General features: G+C 42.3%; 1 protein-coding gene across 2 annotated transcripts in view; it reads left to right on the top strand.

Moving 5' to 3' along the window:
- myo10 (myosin X) overlaps positions 1-21,592 on the top strand; it is a 133,441-nt gene that overhangs the window by 37,223 nt on the left and 74,626 nt on the right. For both annotated transcript variants that reach the window (XM_056390742.1, XM_056390743.1), the window contains exon 3: positions 11,290-11,448. In XM_056390742.1, coding sequence (XP_056246717.1) covers positions 11,290-11,448 — 159 coding nt within the window. The remainder of the gene's footprint in view (positions 1-11,289; positions 11,449-21,592) is intronic.

The raw sequence follows: 21,592 nt of genomic DNA on the forward strand, positions 1-21,592 counted from the left end.
GGCTGAGATTCAGATTTTAACTTCACTTGAGGGTGAAACTCTGTGAAGGAGTTTAAGGATCTCTGGGTCTTGTTTACGAGTGAGGGTAGGATGGAGCGGGAGATTGACAGGTAGATTGGTGTGGCATCAGGCGTTGTACCGGACCGTCATGGTGAAGAAGGAGCTGAGTTGGGAGGCAAAGCTCTTGATTTAACAGTGGATGTTGGATCCCACCCTCACCTATGGTCATGAGCTTTAGGTAGGGACTGAAAGAATGAGATCATGGATACAAGAGGCTGAAATGTGTTTCCTCTGTAGCGTGGCTGGACGGGGTGAGGAGCTCAGAGAAGAGCTGCTTCTCTTTCGTGTTGAAAGTAGCCAGTTGAGGTGGTTCGGGCTTCTGGTCAGGATGCGTCCTGGAGGTCTTCCAGGCACGTATGGCTGGTAGGAGCCCCCCGGTGTAGACCCAGCACATGCTGGAGAGATTATATGTTGTATCTGGCCTGGGAACTCCTCGGGATCCCCCAGGAAGAGATGGAAAACACTGATGGGGAGAGGAACATCTGGACTACTTTGAGCGACCCAACCTCAGATAAGCAGCAAAAAATGGATGGTTCAGATTTTATTTAGATTTGATTATTTGATTCCACGCTTTAATAATACAGCGAATTGTGGCTGCTAAATTTGTCACCTTCAAATTAGTGTTAGGATGTCCCTTGCATTGTCAGATCAATGTATTTAACTGTAATTGCTGCGAATCAAAGGCTAATTCACGGTTTTTGCTGCATGGGTCCATGTGATGTGAAGTCACACTGTTCACACACACATGTACCTGTCAAGTAAAGGGGACGCTCATTTTTTGCAGCATGTAGCGTTTATTTATTTCCCACCGTTCATTTGACTTTTTCATGTTACAAACAACCGAGAGCTTCTTCTTTCTTTTCAGGAGGAAGCCATCATGTTTTCTGTTCCGTACACATGACCACTGACTGCTGTATGAAAAGATGCGTGTCCGTGTCCGCAGGGCGAGCGGAAACCACGAACGGGCCTTAACTCAACATTAGTGATTGTTACAGCTGCGGTTGACCACAGCACACTGAGGCCGCCTCTGTTTAAACATTTACTGTCCTGCTGACCAAATACTGTTGAATAAGCCCATCTCGTCTTCTTCACCACGAACAATGCTCCACTGATCTCAGTGACATAAATATTGCACTTTCTATAGCTGCTTTCACAATAAAAGTCTCCAGCTAGTTTGGAAAACTTTTAATTTGAAGCAGCAGGGAAAGAGTGTGAACAGGAACTCGGAGTGAAACTAAACTTAAAGCATGGCCCTGCACAATCTCTTTGTGGATGTTTCTTGACATTATATTTTCATAATAACATCCTTTTATATTTCTTTATTTAATCTGAACTTCATTGAGTTTAGACTAGCTCCCTTTTAACCGCAGCCTTTAAAACTCAGGCCAGTAAACACTGACCTGTGTGAGCTGTCTGAGTGGATTTACTCTCCTCGACCCTCCTGTGCTGACAGCTTCAACAAAGACTTCCTGTGTAGCGGCCGGGCGGCGGAGGGTCACTACCAGAGGACGCTCTGTAAATGTGAGCGCTGAAGGATTTAGGGTCATGTTGAGCCGGCGTATTGTCCTGAAGATTTATCGGCAGATTAAGGCATTCTTATCTCCTGGCTGCTTCGCACTCACACACTCGGCCAGAGCTGCTGGTCACTGAAGCTAATGAGCCTCCGCACCGCAGTCTACAGACGAGGTGTTGGGCTCGTGTTGTTGTTGCTGTAGCTTCTGGGCTGTTTTTAGCTCTAGTGATGACGGTGTCAGTCTGACGACATCTATTATCACCATCAAGTTGTCGCTTGTGCTTTTAAAGTGTCGATTATTCAGACATTCGTGTCCCTCTCATGACGACCCGCTGTGCCAAAACACAGCGACACAAAGCTGTCTGTTCTTCTTTTCTTTTCTGCACCTTTTATTTTTCTTCTGTTTTTCTCTTTTCTTTAGTTTTTTGTCTCTTTTTTATCTTTTAGTCCTCTCTCTTCCCTGGTCTCTTTTTCTGTGCAATTAAATAATTTGTCTCTCCTCTTCTCTTCCATCTGTCTTCTTCTTGTCTTTTTTCTCCCCTTCTTCTTTATCTCTCCTTTTTAATATCTTAATCCTCTTGATTTGGTCCCTAATCATTCAATAATGTATCTCTTCTTTTTGTTTTGTCTGTTGTTTCTTCCTCTTGTCTTTTGGCTTCTTGTTTCTTAGTTTCCATTTTTTTAGTGATCTCTTCTGATTTCTGTCTCCTTTTTAATCTTTTTCTCTTCCTCCTATTTCATTTGTCTCTCCTTTTTTCTTCCTTGTTTTTGTTTCTCATCCTCTCTTCTTGTTTGTGCTTTATGACTTTTTTTGGTCTCTTTTCCCCTCTCCTTGTTACTCATCTTTTTTCTTTTAATGTTTCCTCTCCTCTCCTCTCCTCTCCTCTCCTCTCCTCTCCTCTCCTCTCCTCTCCTCTCCTCTCCTCTTCTCTCCTGTTTCCTCTCCTCTTCTCTCCTCTCCTGTTTCCTCTCCTCTCCTGTTTCCTCTCCTCTCCTGTTTCCTCTCCTCTCCTCTCCTCTCCTGTTTCCTCTCCTCTCCTGTTTCCTCTCCTCTCCTCTCCTCTTCTCTCCTCTCCTGTTTCCTCTCCTCTCCTCTCCTCCTCTCCTCTCCTCTCCTCTCCTGTTTCCTCTCCTCTCCTCTCCTCTCCTCTCCTGTTTCCTCTCCTGTTTCCTCTCCCTCCTCTCCTCTCCTCTCCTCTTCTCTCCTCTCCTCTCCTCTCCTCTCCTGTTCCCTCTCCTCTCCTCTCCTCTTCTCTCCTCTCCGGTTTCCTCTCCTCTCCTCTCCCCTCTTCTCCTCTCCTCTCCTCTCCTGTTTCCTCTCCTCTCCTCTCCTCTCCTCTCCTCTCCTGTTCCCTCTCCTCTCCTCTCCTCTCCTCTCCTGTCTCCTCTCCTCTCCTGTTTCCTCTCCTCTCCTCTCCTCTCCTGTCTCCTCTCCTCTCCTGTCTCCTCTCCTCTCCGGTTTCCTCTCCTCTCCTCTCCCCTCTTCTCCTCTCCTCTCCTCTCCTCTCCTCTCCTCTCCTCTCCTCTCATCATGTGTTGGTTTTAATTTGCTCAGTTGAGAAATAAATGCAGCACGAGACTGTCACACTCAGTGTGTTTGAGCTTTAAAAGTTTCACTAACAGCCGCCTCACACAATGAGATGATTGTCGGATGGAGGGAGCAGCCTGTGTGACAGAGAAGTCACAGGTTCAATCCCTGAAGTAGGTCATATGTAGAGTGTGCCCCTGAGCGACACACTGAACTCCAGCTGTTCAGTGTGAGACATGAACTCATGCAAATAATAGTGTGTTTGTTTTGTGTTGCTTCGTGCCGTTATTGTGGAGCAGTGTGGTCACACATTCATCCGTGTTCTTTGTTGTTGTTGTGTGTTTTATGAGGATTGAGTGTGTGCATTGTCATCCAGAGACTCACATGCATAGGTGTGTGTTTCAGTGTTATTTGAATAAATGGGTGTGTATGTGTGTACGTTTGCCTGCTGCCTGGTGTGTGTAACTGAAGATGGATGTCACCTGTTCAGGTGCAAAGCAGATGTTTGTCAGTGAGGGAAGAAAGTGCTGACCAATCAGTGAAGGACAATACTGCAAGCCCCACCCACTTTAGCGTGCCTCAGTGTGTGTGTGTGTGTGTGTGTGTGTGTGTGTGTGTGTACTCATTTCATATAAACCAGAATGTGTTTATGCAGTTTATATTTATCACAAATAGTTTTTTACTGTGTCCCAGTGTTGGTTTATGTGTTTATGATGTGATGATGTGTGTATATATTTGTGTTTATTCCAATGTGAGTAGAAACAGTGTGTTCATTTGTTCAGGATCAGACTTTACTGCACAGGCTGCCATGATATTTAGTCTTAATGTTTTAATATTTATTCCCCCCGGTGGATGACTCCCTATAATTCCTCTGACCTTTGACCTTTCCTTTACCTCCACTATCTCCCTTAATGTTGCCACTGAGCAACATGTTTGATCCTTTATTGTAAATGTGCTAAAATTTAATTGAGCATATTCATAGTCTTTGGGACTAATCTTTCCCATCTTGGACGCTCCATGAGGTTTCTCTTCACTCTGACACCTAATGAGACATTTCTCCAAAAGAACTGTGTAATTTTGTTAAGATGTTCAGAGCAAGTGCAAGTGAAGTTCAGTGCAAGTGCATATATCAAGGATGTGGGTGGTCAAGTGGTGCTATGAGTTTGGAAAAGGTTGGGAACCACTGCTCTAGGGTTTTATTTTAAAAAAGAAAACCAGTGAACTAGGGTTACCTGCGGCTCAGCTGATGAAGCAGGTGTGTCTGTAGTGGGTAAAGATAGAGTTGCTGGTTCAGTCCTTGGTTCCTTGTGCCTACCTCTCCAAGTGTCCTTCAGAAAGACATTGAATCTCAACTTGATCCCAAATTGCTCCAGATGTGTTCATGTCGGTGATAAATGTAAACCACTTTGGACAAAAGCATCTGTGAAGTCAATATATAGTAATGAATATTACAGTTACATTTAAAATCTCACTTATTGGTTAAAAAAAAAGTTATGGCAAGTAAGTTATAGTTGAAAACAGTTTGTTGGATTAAATGCTTCCCATTTTATTTTATGAGTAAAACAAAGTTTGCAGTTGCATGTCAGGTGTTTTCTTTTTAATGATAATAATTATCATTATTATTATTATTATTATTATCATATCATGAGTAGAGATTTTTGGTGTCCTTTTTCTCGGAGGTCGCAGGGTTGCTCCCGTCTTGCTCGGGTTTCAGTGTTTTTGATGGCGCAGACAGTCTCCTCCTCCTGAGCTGACTGCAGGACAATGCAGCAGGAGATGAATGGTGATTCAAAGAGCAGCTGCTGCTTTTGATGATGATGATGGGGGGCGGTGGTGGTGGTGGTGGTGGGGTGAAGTGAAGTGAAGCTTGAGGCGGGCGCAGGGTTACCTGTTCAACTCTCTGACAGAGGGTGGTGAGAGGGGGCTCAGTTTTTCCCTCCTAACGATACGTAATGAAGAGTTTCACTGCTCCTCCTCTAGGAAACTGATTCCTGGCGTGACAGTCGTAGTAGTTAAATGAAATGTTAGTGAAGCAATCAGCTGCCAGCAGCCTTTTGGTTCTCTCTGTAAAGAGCCTGTAACATGCCTCAAGGAATTCCCTGCTGATTATTGAGGATTTAAGGTCAAAGCTGTGTTTTCTTAAAGGTCCCACATTCTATAAAGGTAGATGTCCATGTGTTGTTTGAGTATAAAGCAGGTCTAGTTTCTATATTAATACTGTGAAAGTATCAAAGTGCTCAGTCCACAGAGAAATGCACACAGCCTGTAAAATGAATTTCCCAGTTGTGGGATTAATAAAGTTAATCTAATCTAATCTAATTCAGAAACTGAGCCTTAAAACCAGCCACCAGGACTTCTGGAACTTTGTGATGTCACAACAAACCAACCACCGCTCTCAGCCAAGCCAAGCTAGGTTTCTCCTAGTGAGTAGAAAGGCTCAGAGTCTCCTCTCTTCTGATTGGCTCACTGACCTGTTATTACTAGAGCTCCAGAGAGAAGCCTGAGCGAGGAAATGTAAAACTACACTGAGATGGTCTTTGGTTCTTAAAACCACAAATATATCACTTCAATTAGAAACACTTAAAATGAAACAGAGAACGTGTAAAATGTAGGACCTTTAAAGCTACAACCAGTGTCACAGGAAATCAGAAGTAACAGAATTAAAATGTAGACTATTAGAAACGAGACTAAAACCAACAAAAACAAAGTAGAATAAGAAAGGTTTGATGTAAACTATGAATTTCATACATAAAAGAAAAATCAAGTTGAAGTACAGAATCTTGAGCAATAAAGAAAACCTTAAAAAGCCTTAAAGATGCCAATACACTAACAAATTCAAGGTTATGTTGAAAGAAAGTCATATTCATATATAAATTAGTGTTAAAAAAATATTGTAGTATAGTGATTAATGACTAAAGTTAAAAACTACTGCCCATATTAGTTCAACCCTTCCTCAGTTGCTCATTTTAACTTCCTCAGGATCATAACCGTCTAATTGCCTGAACCTAAATTTGAATTCACTTTCCTGATCCCTGTAAGTAAGAACAACAAACTTTATCCCAACTGATCCAGGAACAGCCTGTTGATGCGGGGTACAGCCATAATTTCCCACCTCCCCCTGCAGCCCTGTCGTCTAATCACTTTGTTTCCCAGAGATTTACTCCTGTTAGCATCTGTCGCTAAAGGCTTAGCGCCGGGGGCCCCACGGCTTTGTTTTTTGAGGCGTGGACCGTCCTCATCTCCACAAAGACAGTTGGACCAATCAGAAACCTAATTAAGTCAAAGTCAGAGGACGACCTGTATATCTGCAGTGAAGGCTGAGTACTGTCCATGACCACAAGAGAGAGGGAGACCCCCGCACAAAGCCAGGTCCATCAAGAAAAGCTTTGCCCAGTTCGGTGTGGAAGACCTTGACTTACCTGCACAGAACCCTGACCCTTAACCCCATCCAACACCTTTGGGATGAACTGGACCAACTGGACCAGCATCAGACGCTGGGGTGGGTGGTTGACGCCACAGACTGGGGTTCTAGTCTTGTATCTCATGTGTTAGGTTTCGGCAACTAAACCAGTTGGGGAAATAAAATGAAGTAGTTTTGGGTAAATACTCACTGCTCCCAGTCAATTATCCGTCATGTTACTTTCCCTAATGCAACACATTTTTAATTGTAACATGTCTGTTTTTGTTTCAGTCGAACAAATGAGTCTCAGGTTAACTAGTGAGCTGTAGAGGTGCTGGTAGGCAGGTTTTGGTACCTTTGGACAGAATCATGTTGTTGCTGTATCCCCCGTTTCGAGGTCTTTATACTAAGCTAAGCTAACCTTCTGCTAGCTGTAGCCTCACATGAGCTGTGTGTCAATTCAGGGACCTCAAACTTTGAAGGCTGCATTTGAAGACAGATTGCAGCGCGACAAGGCTGTCACAAATGTAGGCCTACCCTGTATTTCCTGGGTGACAACGGATCCATCAGTTGACCCAACCTATCCCAGGATTCATTATGCAAAAGTGACAAATCACTTTTCAAAAAGAGAATAAGGTGGATTCCGCAAATAAAACAGCAGCCAAGGTTAAAGGGGAAATTCTCCATAGACCAGACTGTCTCATAGTGGTTCTGCCTTCACTGTCACGCCGTTGTAGAGCAAGTCATCCAAAGGCCGCAGATTTGGAAAGTAGCTATTTAATATACAGACATGAGAGTGTTATCAATCCTCTCATCAAACTACACAGCCAATAGTATAACCCATAATCCTTAATTGTTCTTTAGTTACTCAGAGCAAATATTGCTTTTCTATCAAAATGTACTTGCTAATGCTAATTAGCGTATATACATTTTTCCTCTGGGAATTTATTGAATTACAGAATCAATTTAGAGGTTTTTTTCAACTTGAAGTCCATGTGCTTCATGTACCGCAGGTTGACAGGTGAGGTCATCCAGCCAGGTGAAGGTGTGTTTACAGTAACTAACTGTGCTGTTCCAGGACTTCAGGACATGTCTGACTGTTGACTGTGAACCGTGTTTACACTGCACTGGTCTGACAAGTCACTTCTCTCCCTGTAACTGTCTCCCTGTTAGTGAAAAGTCTGTAAAACTGATCATTTTTGTGAAAACACTAATGTTGTGACAACGAAGGAGCCATCAACTTCATTTTCTGCTTACTTCAGCTTCAATTTTATTCTTAGGAGCCTCTGGTATTTTGGTTGTCATCACCTGGACAGGCCGCAGGAGTAATAAACCCGCCAGAACACACCGGTTGTGAAAGCAGCACTATTGATGTCTCATAGAAAAAAAAACTAATCTTGAAGACATTTCTGTGACGTTCAGTTTCCCCTGAAGCATCGCAGAGGCAGGAATGTGAGAAATGAGGCCTGACAGGATGCTGGGGGGGGGGTCTTGTGTGTTAATATGTGTTATGTGTGGAGGGGGGAGGTGTGGGGGGGGTTCAGATGTGATTGACTCCTCAGACAGAGCCTGGCTTTCTTCAGGAGTAGTCACCCTGAGCTTCTCAGTCACAGCGGGTGACAGACCGACCCCGGCATTCAGAGTGTGGTCGCACTGTGAGACATTTACAGTTTTATTTTCATTCTTGGTCAGAGTCACAATAGTTAATGTGTGAACCAGATTCTCAGTCACAGAGGAAGAAATGGGTCAAAACGCATCATCACCAGCAGCAGTGTTGAAATATTAAACCTGAGATAGAGCGAGAGAAATGTGTCTTTCATTCATTTTCACTGTTACAGGAAGACATTGTTCTGCTTAAAGGGTTGAAACCAGGCGGCTAGAACCTTTAGAAATCTCCAGGACCTGTTTGTGTGTGTGTGTGTGTGTGTGTGTGTGTGTGTGTGTGTGTTACTGGATATTCTTTGTAAAGTCTGTGTTTGTGGAAAAAGGCTGAGACAGCACCAGGTTTGGCTGCTCTCCTCTTTCCAGCCAGGAGCCAGTGTGGTTGGAGTCTGACGGGGGTCATACCACGTAGAGGAACTACAGTAGGTACAGTAGTCAGACAGTGAGGACAGCTTTAATCTCCACTGTCACCTCAGACAAGAAAAGGTTGATCTTTCTGTTGAGAAATTTCATCCCCCCCCCCCCCCCCCCCCCCCCCCCAACCACCACCTCAGAGGTCTCTCTGTGTCTTCCTGCAGACGTCCCGCAGAGCGATGATGATTTGAGATCTGCTCTTAATTAACCTCGCCGACTCTTCCTTTTCACGACTGGATCTTCGAAGTCTGAGTGGCATCTTTTTCTTTTTCAAATCTCCTCTGTTCACTTTAAATGAAACTGAGGCGTTAAATACTTTTTTTTTTTTTTTTTAGAAGTCATGAAAATAGTGAAAGTTTGGAATATGAATGTGTTTACGTATTTAAGTATGGAGATCATCAAAATGTAAGACAGCCTAACTCTAACTCCAGCATCTGTACGACTGAATCATTACAGCTGATATGTCTGGAATCTGAAGACCTAAATAACGTTCATAACTGCAGTGTTAACACATCTTAGCACTCTGAGTATCTCTGGTGTTTTATGTTGCTATGAACATTAGACACATTTCATGAGATAAACTAGTTGTGACTTGTGTGAAATGTTTAGACTAACAGTTTGAACTCCCCATCTCTGACCTTCAGAGGCTTGAACTCCAAATCTCAAAAACTCCACTTTAAAACACAAGACTTTTTAGGAGGCCTGATTTTTCTTTAAAAAAAAAAAATTTCAACCATCTTTGAATTTCCACCTTATCGAGGCTGTAAATATGGAACAGTACACAAATGCGTCTCTGGCGGGTCAGATTAACGTCTCAATTCTAGCTCGCACCCAACCAAGGCTCACCGGGTGACAGCTGGTCGGAGATTGATGCGTTAACAGTAATATTAAACTTTAGCTTGTTAGCTTGGCTGCTAAAGTTTAAAATAGAGAGCGGAGGTAAATGTTACCCCGACCTGTTGGAGAAAGGAGAACAGGAGCTGGAGGAAGGTTGCAGCACACGGCTGCTTATCATCCGTGTCTGAGGACGAGGCTGAACAGCTTCTCAAGACTGAACTCTGCCCGACAACGACAAGTCAAAACTATAGTGATAACTTTATTTAAAGATCGCTCCATCCTCGGACCCTTATACACTGGTCGATCTCATCAGTCTGTGATATTGGTATTAGGTCATGTCATGCTGTACCTTACAGGTCAGGTCCTACACAGCGCCCAGATTGTCTTGAATCCTGTATTTATATACATGCTTCCTGTAAGTGTAGAAATCTGATGAATTTCTCCACATGTGAATCTTGTCTCGGAGGATCAAGCCCTCGGGTTTTACTCTGGAGCTGTGCGGAGGCTCTGGTACGTTACCTTCTACCTGAAGCTCCTCCAGGTCATTTGAGAGGGAAAGACGCCATCGCCACATTTATCTGCTGGCTGGAGTCATGTAGTCTCATTGAGATTGAGAAACACAGTCACAGTTATGTCAGCTGCAGACATACATAATGAAGTGAGGCTGAAATCTGAAAAACACAGGAGATCTGTTTCTGCTCAACGACTTTTACACATTAAATGAAACTAACTTGTTGCTTGTTTCATTTTTCTCTTTCTTTCTTTATGTTACTTGTTTGTTATATTTTCCCATCCTACCATCCTTTCTTTCTTTGGATCCTTTTTTCTCCTCACTTCCTCCTTTATCTCTGCTGCTTTTCTTATTGCTTTCATCATCTTCCTTCTTTATTCCTTCTTTCCTTCTTTAAATGATCTGAAAACTAAAGAACGTCTTCACATCAGTCCTGTTGCTTTGGACACTACAGTGCATGTCACTCAAAGTTCAGATGCTGTGTCATTGCTTGTCTCTCTGGTTTACATCTCAACCACTAATTTCTTTTTATCGCTCTGATTTTTGACCCTCACCACTCAACCAACCTTCCTGGTTCGTGTTCTCTTTCAGTTCCCGCCTGCAGGCGTTCTTCCACACATCGGCCTCCTCCAGTAACATGAGATAAAAATCTGTCAGTCAGGACGTTCGCTGCCTGAGGGGAGCGAACCAGTCACACACAGAGGGGATGTTAGCATGTTTAGCATGTTAGCAGCAAGTGAGCACACTGCAGTTTCTGCTGTCTAGGGTCGAGATTTATTCCCCAGCTGTTTTCAATATTATGCATCATCATCATTACTGTGACATGAAAATATGTGGTGCAAATGTTTTTTTTATTGTTTGCTGTGTGATCAATGTGAATAGATGTTTTTACTCATAACAGTTCATCTCTTATAAGAGTTTCAGTGAAGTAACCACGTGAAATGAATCCTGGGAGTTTACAATCTTCTTCTTTTCTGGAGGTTTTAGCTCTGTTTTACATTTCTGAAAAACTGTCTGGTGGTGGTCTTGGCTTTTTCTGTTCTGAAGCGGCTCCCTCGGTCATAAACAAGTCAAAAGGGACAGAAAGCTGAATGTAACTATAAAGATGTAAAACCTGTGGTAGAGAAGTGGCAGCTTGAAGAAACTACTCTTGTGTAGGCTTAAATGTTTCCTGTGATCACTGCTTGGGGAATGTATCACTCTTAAACTTGGGAAAACTTTTAAAAACTGAACAATTAAGTTCAGGCTTCTGGTTAATTTTAAGACAGGCATAAACGAGATCTGTCGATTCTCTGTTTTCCTGCGTATCTCCTGCATCTGACATGGTTCACACATCTCTGTATTTCTCCCATGTTCTGCTGCAGGTGTACACCTACAAGCAGAATGCACTCACCAGGCAGAAGGTGCAGCCCATGCACCACAGCAGCATCAGAGGGGTGGAGGACATGGCGACACTGGAGGACCTCCATGACGGCGCCATCATGCATAACCTCTTCCTGCGTTACCGGCAGAGACACATCTATGTGAGTGCCTCGACAGCTTTGCACTAGAATTTTTAGAACTGACTGACTCTTCTTGAATGATGGTTAAATTCTGGACACACCGACCCTGCAGAGAGACTCGCTGAACAACAGTAGATACAAAACAAGAGGAAAAGAGAACATATTAAAGCAATAAACAAATAAAACGTGAAATACAGAAGTAATATATTGAAATAGAACAAGTATGAGTAAAATCTACACCTTATACGTCCCATATTTTACACTTTTCCTGTTTTATTTTTAAGTGTTGATCCATAAGAAGATATATTTGTGGTTTTAAGAACCAAAAACCATCTCAATGTAGTTTTACATCTCCTCTCTCAGGCTTCTCTCTGGAGCTCTAGTAACAACAGGTCAGTGGAACATGGAGTATGGGACCTTTAATGTACTTTAAGTGTACATTAGAAGTGTTTATACAAAAATGCTGTTGCGTTGTATGAGATGTACAGATTAAGTTTTGTCCATAATGATATAGAGATTTTTTTTTTAGATTTATGTTGACGTTTTAAAAAGAAAGGGAGAGAAAATTGGCACAAACTGGGAGGAAATGGGTGATTAACTTTCTCTCCATTGACCTCAAGGCAAATTCATGCAGGTCGACTTATTCTGACATGTAGCTTATTCGCCCCTTGATCTGGTTTCGCATCATAAATCCTTGACGTCCAGATCAGCGCTGTAAATTCATACTGATGGAAAATCATCAGATCTGAGGCATGTGAGGTGAAGAGTCTGTGGCGTCAGAACCCAGAAGAAACTCATCTCTATCTGCAGTATCAGCGTTCACGTTCCCAACCCGGCCTGTCAAGGTACGCTGCCTTCTTTTTGAGAGCAGGAATCTCCCATGAAGGGATGAAGTTGCTCAATCATTAGATAACAGCACAGATAACCGTCTAGACGCAGACAGATGGAAGGAAGAGACAGAACTGAACATTCAGAGCTTCATACTGAATATAAGTGTTTCTGTCAGAGACTGGTGGTATTCAGTGATTACAGTGATGTTCCCCATGCACATCCTGTCAAAACAAGTTTGGCTTTCTGCCTCTGATTTATTACAAACAGCTGGTGTGAAACAAATGTGTGAAATTGAGTGAAAGGTGTGTTTAACTGCACTGAGTTAAGCACACATCGCATCACACTGGAGACGTGTACGGATGCAGCAGGTTATTCATAAGTGGTTCTACAAAATACGAACCTGTCTGACGGCTTTCTTTTGAGTTTGAGATTGAACAGAGATTTTTTTTTTTTTGTCTATTCTACACAGAAATGTTGATTCCACTTTTCTTCCGTGTGTCTGTTTCTGGAGATTTGTATCATCTCCTTCACTAATCTGCAGATTTGCTCAAGCTAACCGTGAAAATCCTTCACTGTATTTGAATTCCCCTAAACATATTTAGGAAAAACTACTTCAACAGTACTGAATCAATAGCAGTAGATACAGTAATATAAAAGTATAGTTGTAGGCGTTATTATTTCTTTTTTTGGGGGGCTTTTTATGCCTTTATTGACAGTGCAGTAGAGAGAGACAGGAAATGGGGAGGCAGAGAGAGGGGGAATGACATGCAACAAAGGGCTTGTCTGATCTGGGACTCGAACTGGGGCCAACTGCAGGACTGTAGCCTCTACACATGGGGCGGATGCTCAACAAACTGAGCTACTCGACGGCCCGCGTTATTTTTTCTTCATGTTTTTTTATTAACAACTGATAGACAAATCTGCAAAGCTTTGGCTTGAAGCTAAAAAACTTTGCTCCTCAACTGGCTTCCCACAAGGATGCGTGCTTTCACCACTTTTATTTATCCTCTACACAAATATGTCAGAGCAGGTATGAAAACAGCACCGTCCTAAAGTATGCAGATGACTGAGCTACGAGCCGGTCATAGACGACTTGGTCAACTGGTGTGAGAGGTCCTACCTTCAGCTCAACGTATCTAAGACAAAGGATATGGTAATTGATTTCAGGAGACGGGCCAATACACATGAAGTCACATCCACTAAAGGTCAGACAGTGGGGTGTGTACAATCCTACAAACACCTTGGGACAATTATTGACACAAAACTGAACTTTGAGGCAAATTGTGAAGCTGTGTGTGAGAAGGGGCTTCAGCATTTGCTGTGTCTGAGGAAACTGTCCTATTTCCATATTGAGAAGACCATTATGATCTTGTTCTACTGAGCTTTTGTTTAGTTGATTTCATCTATTTCGCTGGCATCATGGTTTGGAAACCTTGTGCACATGTGTTGTCCGTGATGTGTGTTAAATGTGTATGTGTCAGACTGATGACTCATTTTACTGCAAACCAAAGTTACCTACAGCTACAAATAATCTGAACTAACCTAAAAAGGTATAAAATTGCATCATGATTGCTTCCCAGGTTGATCTCCAGATCAGCTCTGTGCTGTTACCCTGACAACTGTCAGTTGATGCAATGCTACGTGACGTGGCCAGTGTGTATGTTCAACATTTCTAATTAGATGTCTGTAAACGGCTTTCTGCAAGTTGTCATTCAGTGGGATTCAGAGTCTGAACTCAAGGACTTTCAAACTCTTGTTATTAGTACCTGACAGATTTATGCTCAGGGTCATTGCCATGTTAGAGGAAATGTTTCCAGACCTGGCTGAGGTCTTTGGCTCTTTGAAATGGGCCTTAAGCATCTTCTTTTGCCTTAGTCCTGACTGAAAAAGAAAAAGTTGTTTTTCCATACACATAAAAAAATAGAATAAAAGCACATCTCTATTTTGAGCTCTTGTTGCGGTTGAGCCTTGAGCTATGCCAATAGTCATTTTAGATGCTGCTATTCTTTACCACATGGGGAATCACATTTCTCTCAGCTTGAGCTAAAAACGAGGGTTCAGAAGCTGTTGCCTGATCTTAACTGTTACAGTTGAAGGGATTTTATACTTGTTTCGCTCAGATCACGTTGTGCTAGTTACACTTTTCTTCCCAAAACAGATTAATTCTTACAAAATTACACTGAATTAACAGTAGTATTTATGCAGCTGGTTTATTTCTAAATAGTTTCCAGGTGTTAAAAGGCACAGAGGTACATAGAAAAAGAAACTTTGCATAAATTTAGCTCCGTTCTTGTAAAGTAAATTTCATTTAATCAGACAAAACAAATCAAAAAAGTGTTTCTTTGCGTAAACTTTTACCATGATTTCGAAGGGCTTAAAGTTTTGTTGGAGCACAGCTTGTTTCCTCGACCCCAGTGTCGAACAGGCGATGAAAAGCACAGGTGGTTAAAACCCAAACAAGCAGAGAGATTCTCAGTCTCTGAGAGTCCAGGTTGTTGGAACCTGGACGGCGCTTGAACGGAGCTCCTTGTCTGGCAGCCAAGAGCAACACGTTTGCCAAGTGAGAGGGAGGATGATTAGAGTTTGGGTTTGTTTGGTTTGACGCTCGTTTTAGAGGCTGGTATTCCTCAGTGGGAGTTTTGGCGGGAGCTAATGGGTCCTGGCTCGTCTCCGCTAGCGACCGTGTCTTCCAAGCTGTGAGACGGAGCAGTGAAGAGCATGTTAGCTTTGGAGGGAAAAAAACTGTGAATCTGAGAACATGTAAGAGGAAAACCTGTTTTATATGTTTAACATGATATATATTTGATGATTATGGTAACATTTTTTCCCTCTACTGTTGCTGGGTCTTCTGACCTTTGACCCTTGAGAGTCAAATTCTCTTATTCCCTTTGTTAGTCTCTCTACCACTGGCTTCCCACTCTGGACATTTTATTATAGAGTGTATTAAGCTGAAACATGTTTCTGAGGAAGTCTGAACAACCATTTGAACATCTTGTCATTTAAAACTGTTATGCTGTTAGCATTTAACCTCTAATAGACTCACTGGATATTTCTAATGGAATATTTAAGGCATCAATCAAAGCAGATACACAACAAGTCTAGATAAAACAGCAAAACATTCATTTACCATCGTCATAGGTGTTTGCTGATGTCGAAGACATTATTTATCAGTTTTATAATGTGACAAAGTGATAGTTAAGGTTTGGTTAGATTTAGGAACTATCAAGACTTTTTTAGGGAAAGATTGTGGTTTGGGTTAAAATGGCTACTTTGATAAAGTTATGGGACCTTCATTGAACCTTATCAGTTCAGAGTTTATGCGAGTTTAACACCAAGCTTAATCCCTTTACTTTAAGCAACCCTCTTGTTTTGCCTCTATTTCTATCACTTCTTTTTCTACTACTGAAGTTAGCATGCTAACTAACCAGCGCTGGCCCGGTTGCCCTTTCTCATCACTTTCCGATACTGTCCAGTCTGCCCTGAAGACGTAGCGATGCTCACAGGACGTATTATAACCTCTTGTCTTGTAAACGCAACAGTGGCTGAAGCTCGGTAAGACTGCTAGCTGTTAATGCTAACATTAGCTATGTAGCAATAACAAAACGTACAAATAGCGCCTTTAAGCTTTGAAAGGGTTAGCGGCAGTAGTGGTCAGAGCAGCAGTAGCAGCAGTGAAAGGGGTAACGGGTAGTGGTGATGTTAGCCGTAGTACAGAAACTTTTCAGGTTGGTGATCCATCCTGTTCTCATACTGTAGGCTATATGCTGTGCTAACAAAGTAAACGTGATTAATTCCACACTGTCCTGCTTCACACGTCAAACTAATTGGCAAACAAAGCAGCTCTGTCCCTGCTGACCTCAGTAAAGGAGCCTATGAAACTCTACTGTTTGGTGTAGAAAACAAAGGGATATGTAGGACAAATGGCTCCCAACTATTACTGTCTCATTTTGTACTTATGGACTAATGAACAAACCTGACCCAGCATTTTATTCAGCAAAACAAGCCGGCGACAAAGGCAGCCTTGTGCTTTCTGCACGCATTAGCCACAGTAACCTTTGACAAATGCCATCTTGTTACTTTAATCACAACTGAATGCTCCCGTATGGTCGAAATTATCCAATCAATTCATCACAGCCACCCAATCTCCACCCAATCTCCACCCTGACTGACGGGGCTTTTTTTCTTCTTCTTCTTCTTCTTCTTTTTGGGCCAGAAGCTGCAGAGAGGGAAAATTAGAGAAAAGGTTTTGGTGAAGTGGGTCATAGCAGACCAACGGAGAAGGGCTGTAAACACACTGCTGAAGCCAGAGAGCCAACAACAAGCTCTAAAAACATCAGGGATCAAATGTTAAACAGGTTAAAGGTTTGTTTTAAATAGAAATTCAATTTTAAATGACCAGATTCATTTTCTATTTGACATTGAAACTCACTGCTATGTGTTACGCTCTGGTACTCATAGCAGGGGAATGATTTTTTTCATATTTCTTAAGAATGGAGTGGACGTTTAAAGGTGATTTAAGTCTTTACACCAAGCAGAAACAGTGCTGTTACCGAATGTGAACTCCTGCGCCACTCCTTCCAAACCCCTTCCTGTTTAGATCTGAGGCAGTTTCTGTATTTTATCTGTTATTAAAAACAGAAGATCAAAACTAGTTATATAAGATTATGAAGAAATTATATTTTTCGCTTTATTACATACATAAGCATGATAATACCCTCAACATGTGTCGGTTCCATGAGGGACAAACTGTCAGGTGATATCCCTTATTACAACTCGTACAGATATTTTGTACTACTTCCAACTGCTGCTGTCATTGCTGCTGATATTTTTACTATAAGTACTATTAATACTGCTGCTACCACAACTTAAAAATAATTTATATATATATATATATATATATATATATACATATATATACTTTTTTTCCAGCTGCTCATGGACATCATGGCTTCTACATTCCTGCCAGAGATCTGTCCTGACTTTTGACATCAGTGTTTACTTCTGAGACCTTCCAGAAAAGTGTAATGGCTTCAGTGTCATGTCCCATGAGTGTGTGTGTGAGGCAAGTCAGTGCCCTCTAAGACATGAGTTAATCCAGACAGTAAAACATGCAGAGTGACAGTCTTCTCAGGGCATTTTGTTTTTTGGATGGATACACATTCCCTGGACGGCACGTCAAATCTGAGAGTGCTGCAGTGTCACTGAGCTGAGAGTGTTCATCTTCTGCTTGCAATAAAAAGGTAGAGGGTAACACCTGCACATGATATACAGCACTTTTTAAATCAAATAGTAAATAACAATATCTCTGCAGGCGAAAAACAGGTGAGAACTTTCTTCGGTTCCTGGAAAAGTCCCTGCAGGGAAAAGAGGGCAGAGAAAGGTGAAGTGTGCATGAATGCATGAAGTCAGATGCATTAGAGCGAAGGGGCCCCGGTGTCATAACCTGTCAGAGGCCCCTGAATTTCTTAAAGCACCCCTGCTGACTTCTTGGGAGAATTAATGAGTTAACTCTGTTGCTGAAATACAACTTTTATTCTCATCTCATATCTTAATTTTTATCTTTACAGGATAATAAATATTCTCAGGACTTATTCTACTGTTCAACTTAGAGCTTTGAATAAGACCTAAATGTGTGTGTGTGTGTGTGTGTGTGTGTGTGTGTGTGTGTGTGTGTGTGTGTGTGTGTGTGTGTGTGTGTGTGTAGCTGCAGCTGTGGGAGTCTGTTTAGGGAGTTTAATATCTGAATGTGGGCTGAGTTTCTCTCCAACATTATTATAATGGCCAATCACAAATTGAGTCCCTGTCACACGTTGGTTGGAGAATTATTTCATTTTCTAGTAAAACTTGAACACAGTTGCAGTAGAATATGAGGTTTTTAATTTGCAAACACAACAATCAACATTTTCTTATAACTTGTTTCCAGTTTTCATCGTGAATGTTTCTGAGGAACTCAGCTCCTGAAGTGTTTAGTTTGGTTGTCTGGTTGTTTTCCTGGGAAAATATTTTAGTTTTAGCCAAACTGTGAGGCTAGCTAGCCTCAGCGCTACTTTGCCTTAGTGTTGACATTACATAGCTGAACTGGGAATTTAGCCCGGAGGCAACCATACTGGTTCGTGTGTGTGTGTGTGTGTGTGTGTGTGTGTGTATGTGCGTGTGTGTGTGTGCAGTCTTTAGCTCCTGTGATTGTAACCAGCTGTGCTGTCGACTGGTGGCCTCACTCGTCTCCTCTGCAGATTCCAGTTGAAGAGTGCACAACGTACACACACACACATGCACGCACGCACGCACGCACGCACACACACACACACACACACACACACACACACACACACACACACACATGCACGCACTGTCTCTCTCTCTCTTTCTCAGGAATCTCTGACTTGTTCTGTACCCCACCACTATTCACTTTCATAAACACACACTTGCACACACACACACACACACACACACACACACACACAGACACACTCATTTGTCACATGCTGTTCTTCCTTAATCTGCCCCCCCATCAGTATTTTTTCCACTGAACTCCCCCTCATCACACACACATCCACACACAGTCTCTCTCTGGACATTCCAGTGTCAACACCTCTACTCCTCTCTCTCTTGTCCAAGCAGGGGGTCGGTCAAATCAAGAACCAGGGACTTTGTGTGTCGCATATTTTATACACAGACATAGAGAATAACTTCATCTAATGGCAGGAAAGTCTTCCACTGAATATCCTGTCTCTGTTTACATCTAGAAACCTGCTTGGTTGCTGGTTAATTGCAGTGGCTGTCCTCATTATTTGTACTGGACAACAGATTTTATTTTTTTTAAATGTGACTGTGACTGTTGATTAAATGTTTCAGACTTCCTGACAAAGAGCTCCGTCACACCAGAAAGCAACACAGTGAAATTTGTTGTTACATCTGCATCTAATAAAAAAGATGCAGATGGAAGCCTGGTACCACCAGGTTGTACAGTGTGAGCTGTTGGTTGTAGCTCGTTTTCATCATATAGTGAACACAAACAGGAAAACTATATCCTCTACGTTTCCTTTTCAGCAGTACAGGGTTGTGCCAAGGGTCCCAGCAACTGTTTGAAATAACTGTTAACATTTCGTGTTGGAAAGTTAATCAAATGACCTCAAAGAGACACAGAATGACCTCAAAGAGACACAGAATGACCACGAAGAGACACAGAACGACCACGAAGAGACACAGAATGACCTCAAAGAGACACAAAACGACCATGAAGAGACACAGAATGACCTCAAAGAGACACAGAATGACCTCAAAGAGACACAAAACGACCATGAAGAGACACAGAATGACCTCAAAGAGACACAGAATGACCTCAAAGAGACACAGAATGACCACAAAGAGACACAGAATGACCACAAAGAGACACAGAATGACCTCAAAGAGACACAAAACGACCATGAAGAGACACAGAATGACTGCAGAGAGACTCAAAATGGCTACTAATTCATTCAAAAGCTGCATTGCATTTCAACATAATCCAGTCATCGATTACATTACGGACAAAATGTAACTTCTAGGAGACAGAGTATGACGTGAGACCGGGCTCAACCGTGCAGAATCGAGCGACACGTGAGGGTCAGCCGTCAGCGAGTGTGATCTATGTGTTCAATCTGCTGTTTGTTGTTCAGTGGACAGTTTGACCTTTTTTGTGAGGACATAGGACTGATACATGGTTTTGAGGTGGGGGTGAATTTGTTAGAACACTTAACCCCAGCACACACACACACACACACACACACACACACTGAACCACAAGTGGCTGTAAAGACGAAACAGCAGATGACGAAGAGATAAAAAGTTTGAGAAGTTTTGGTTGCAGCAGAGGCGTTTGTCATATCTTCCTAGAGATAATGTAAGGGTCTGAGAGAAGTAAAATACACCTATGATTCTTTTTTTTCTGTCAAATATGAGTTTGGTCAGAATCAGGGTTTGAATTATGGGGGGGATTGAGGGGCTCTGACCCCCCTGATTAAGACTTGAAGAGGTAAAAACAACAGTTCAGGGGCATTGAAACATTTATATATTCTACTTCCCTGAAATTGTAAATATTACAATATATTTCTCATATTCATGCCCGGTAGAATCTTGTAATACGGTTTCAGACACCCCTAAAAAGGACCATACCATTTCTTTACATTAGTTGAACATCTCGTCTTCATGCCGCACTCCCATCAGTGGCAGGCGTCTCTGCTCCAAGCGAATTGAAACACTGTAGTTACATTTAAGTAGCAGTAGCTAACTGACTAGCTTGTTTAATACACTTTACTGTCATTGTCTGAATTACATTGTGTGAAGTATCTACAATACTTCCAACGTTAGCTCGTGTCACATGAAGATTTACTGGTCGAATCGTGCTAAAGATTAGCATTTATATACAGAACACTGATGAGTGAATTTCACGCCTCAGAGACCCGAGCTGCTTCGGTTAAAACAGACCTGGAGCTCAGAGATAGTGGAGCGGGGAAGAGCGGCACGGGTCAGCTGCAAGAAGAACAGTTATGCGTCCGGTGGACTTTTAGGGCTTTTGGGTTGATGTTGGATCTTGCCTTTGATGGATGAGACCGTGTTTCATCTTCTGTCTCCTACCGACAGTCAAAGCTTGTTTCTGTTTACCATGACCATAATCAATTCACTGTGGAAGCCACTCATAAGTGACCTATTCTGTCGTTTAAGGACTTGTTAGGCAAAGAATAAAGACGACAGAGATTAGCATACACAGACAAGTAAAACTGCTTCCTGCTTCAGAGGATCTCAGAGAGCAAACTACTAAATCACTCCTCTTCCTTCCTTCCACTCCTGATCAAACACTTTGCCAGCTCGGTCAGTATCTGCACGGACCAGACCAGAATCAGTCTCGGCTTATTTTCATAAGTCGCCGTGTCTGTTGCCGGGCCGCTGACAGACTGCAACAGCCAGCTGCTGCTGCTGCTGCTGCTGCTGCTTTCACAAGCTCACCACTCACAACTGCCAGGATTGAGTGTAGGCGGCAGAGGCCTGGAATGTAAAGGAAGATGGACCGTCCAAAAACTAGATTACAACAGGCCAAACCTATAGGCCAGCGAATGATTGACCTGCTATTCACCTCAGTTGATCCTTTTGCTTTAGTCACAATTAATGGTTAATGGCCAAACTGCAGGAAGACAACAACAGATAAATGGACTCATGTTGAAAAAAGCTGCTTTTCGCCCCAAATTCACATCTCAGTATTTGAAAAACGACAGATGATGTAAGGTTTTCTTTTCATAAAGTCGTAAAAGCAGGCAGTAACTTCACTGTCTGTGTGTAATGTTACCGTCATTCACAT

The sequence above is a fragment of the Seriola aureovittata genome, chromosome 12 (assembly GCF_021018895.1).
Source record: "Seriola aureovittata isolate HTS-2021-v1 ecotype China chromosome 12, ASM2101889v1, whole genome shotgun sequence".
In the NCBI taxonomy this organism is placed as follows: Eukaryota; Metazoa; Chordata; class Actinopteri; order Carangiformes; family Carangidae; genus Seriola; species Seriola aureovittata.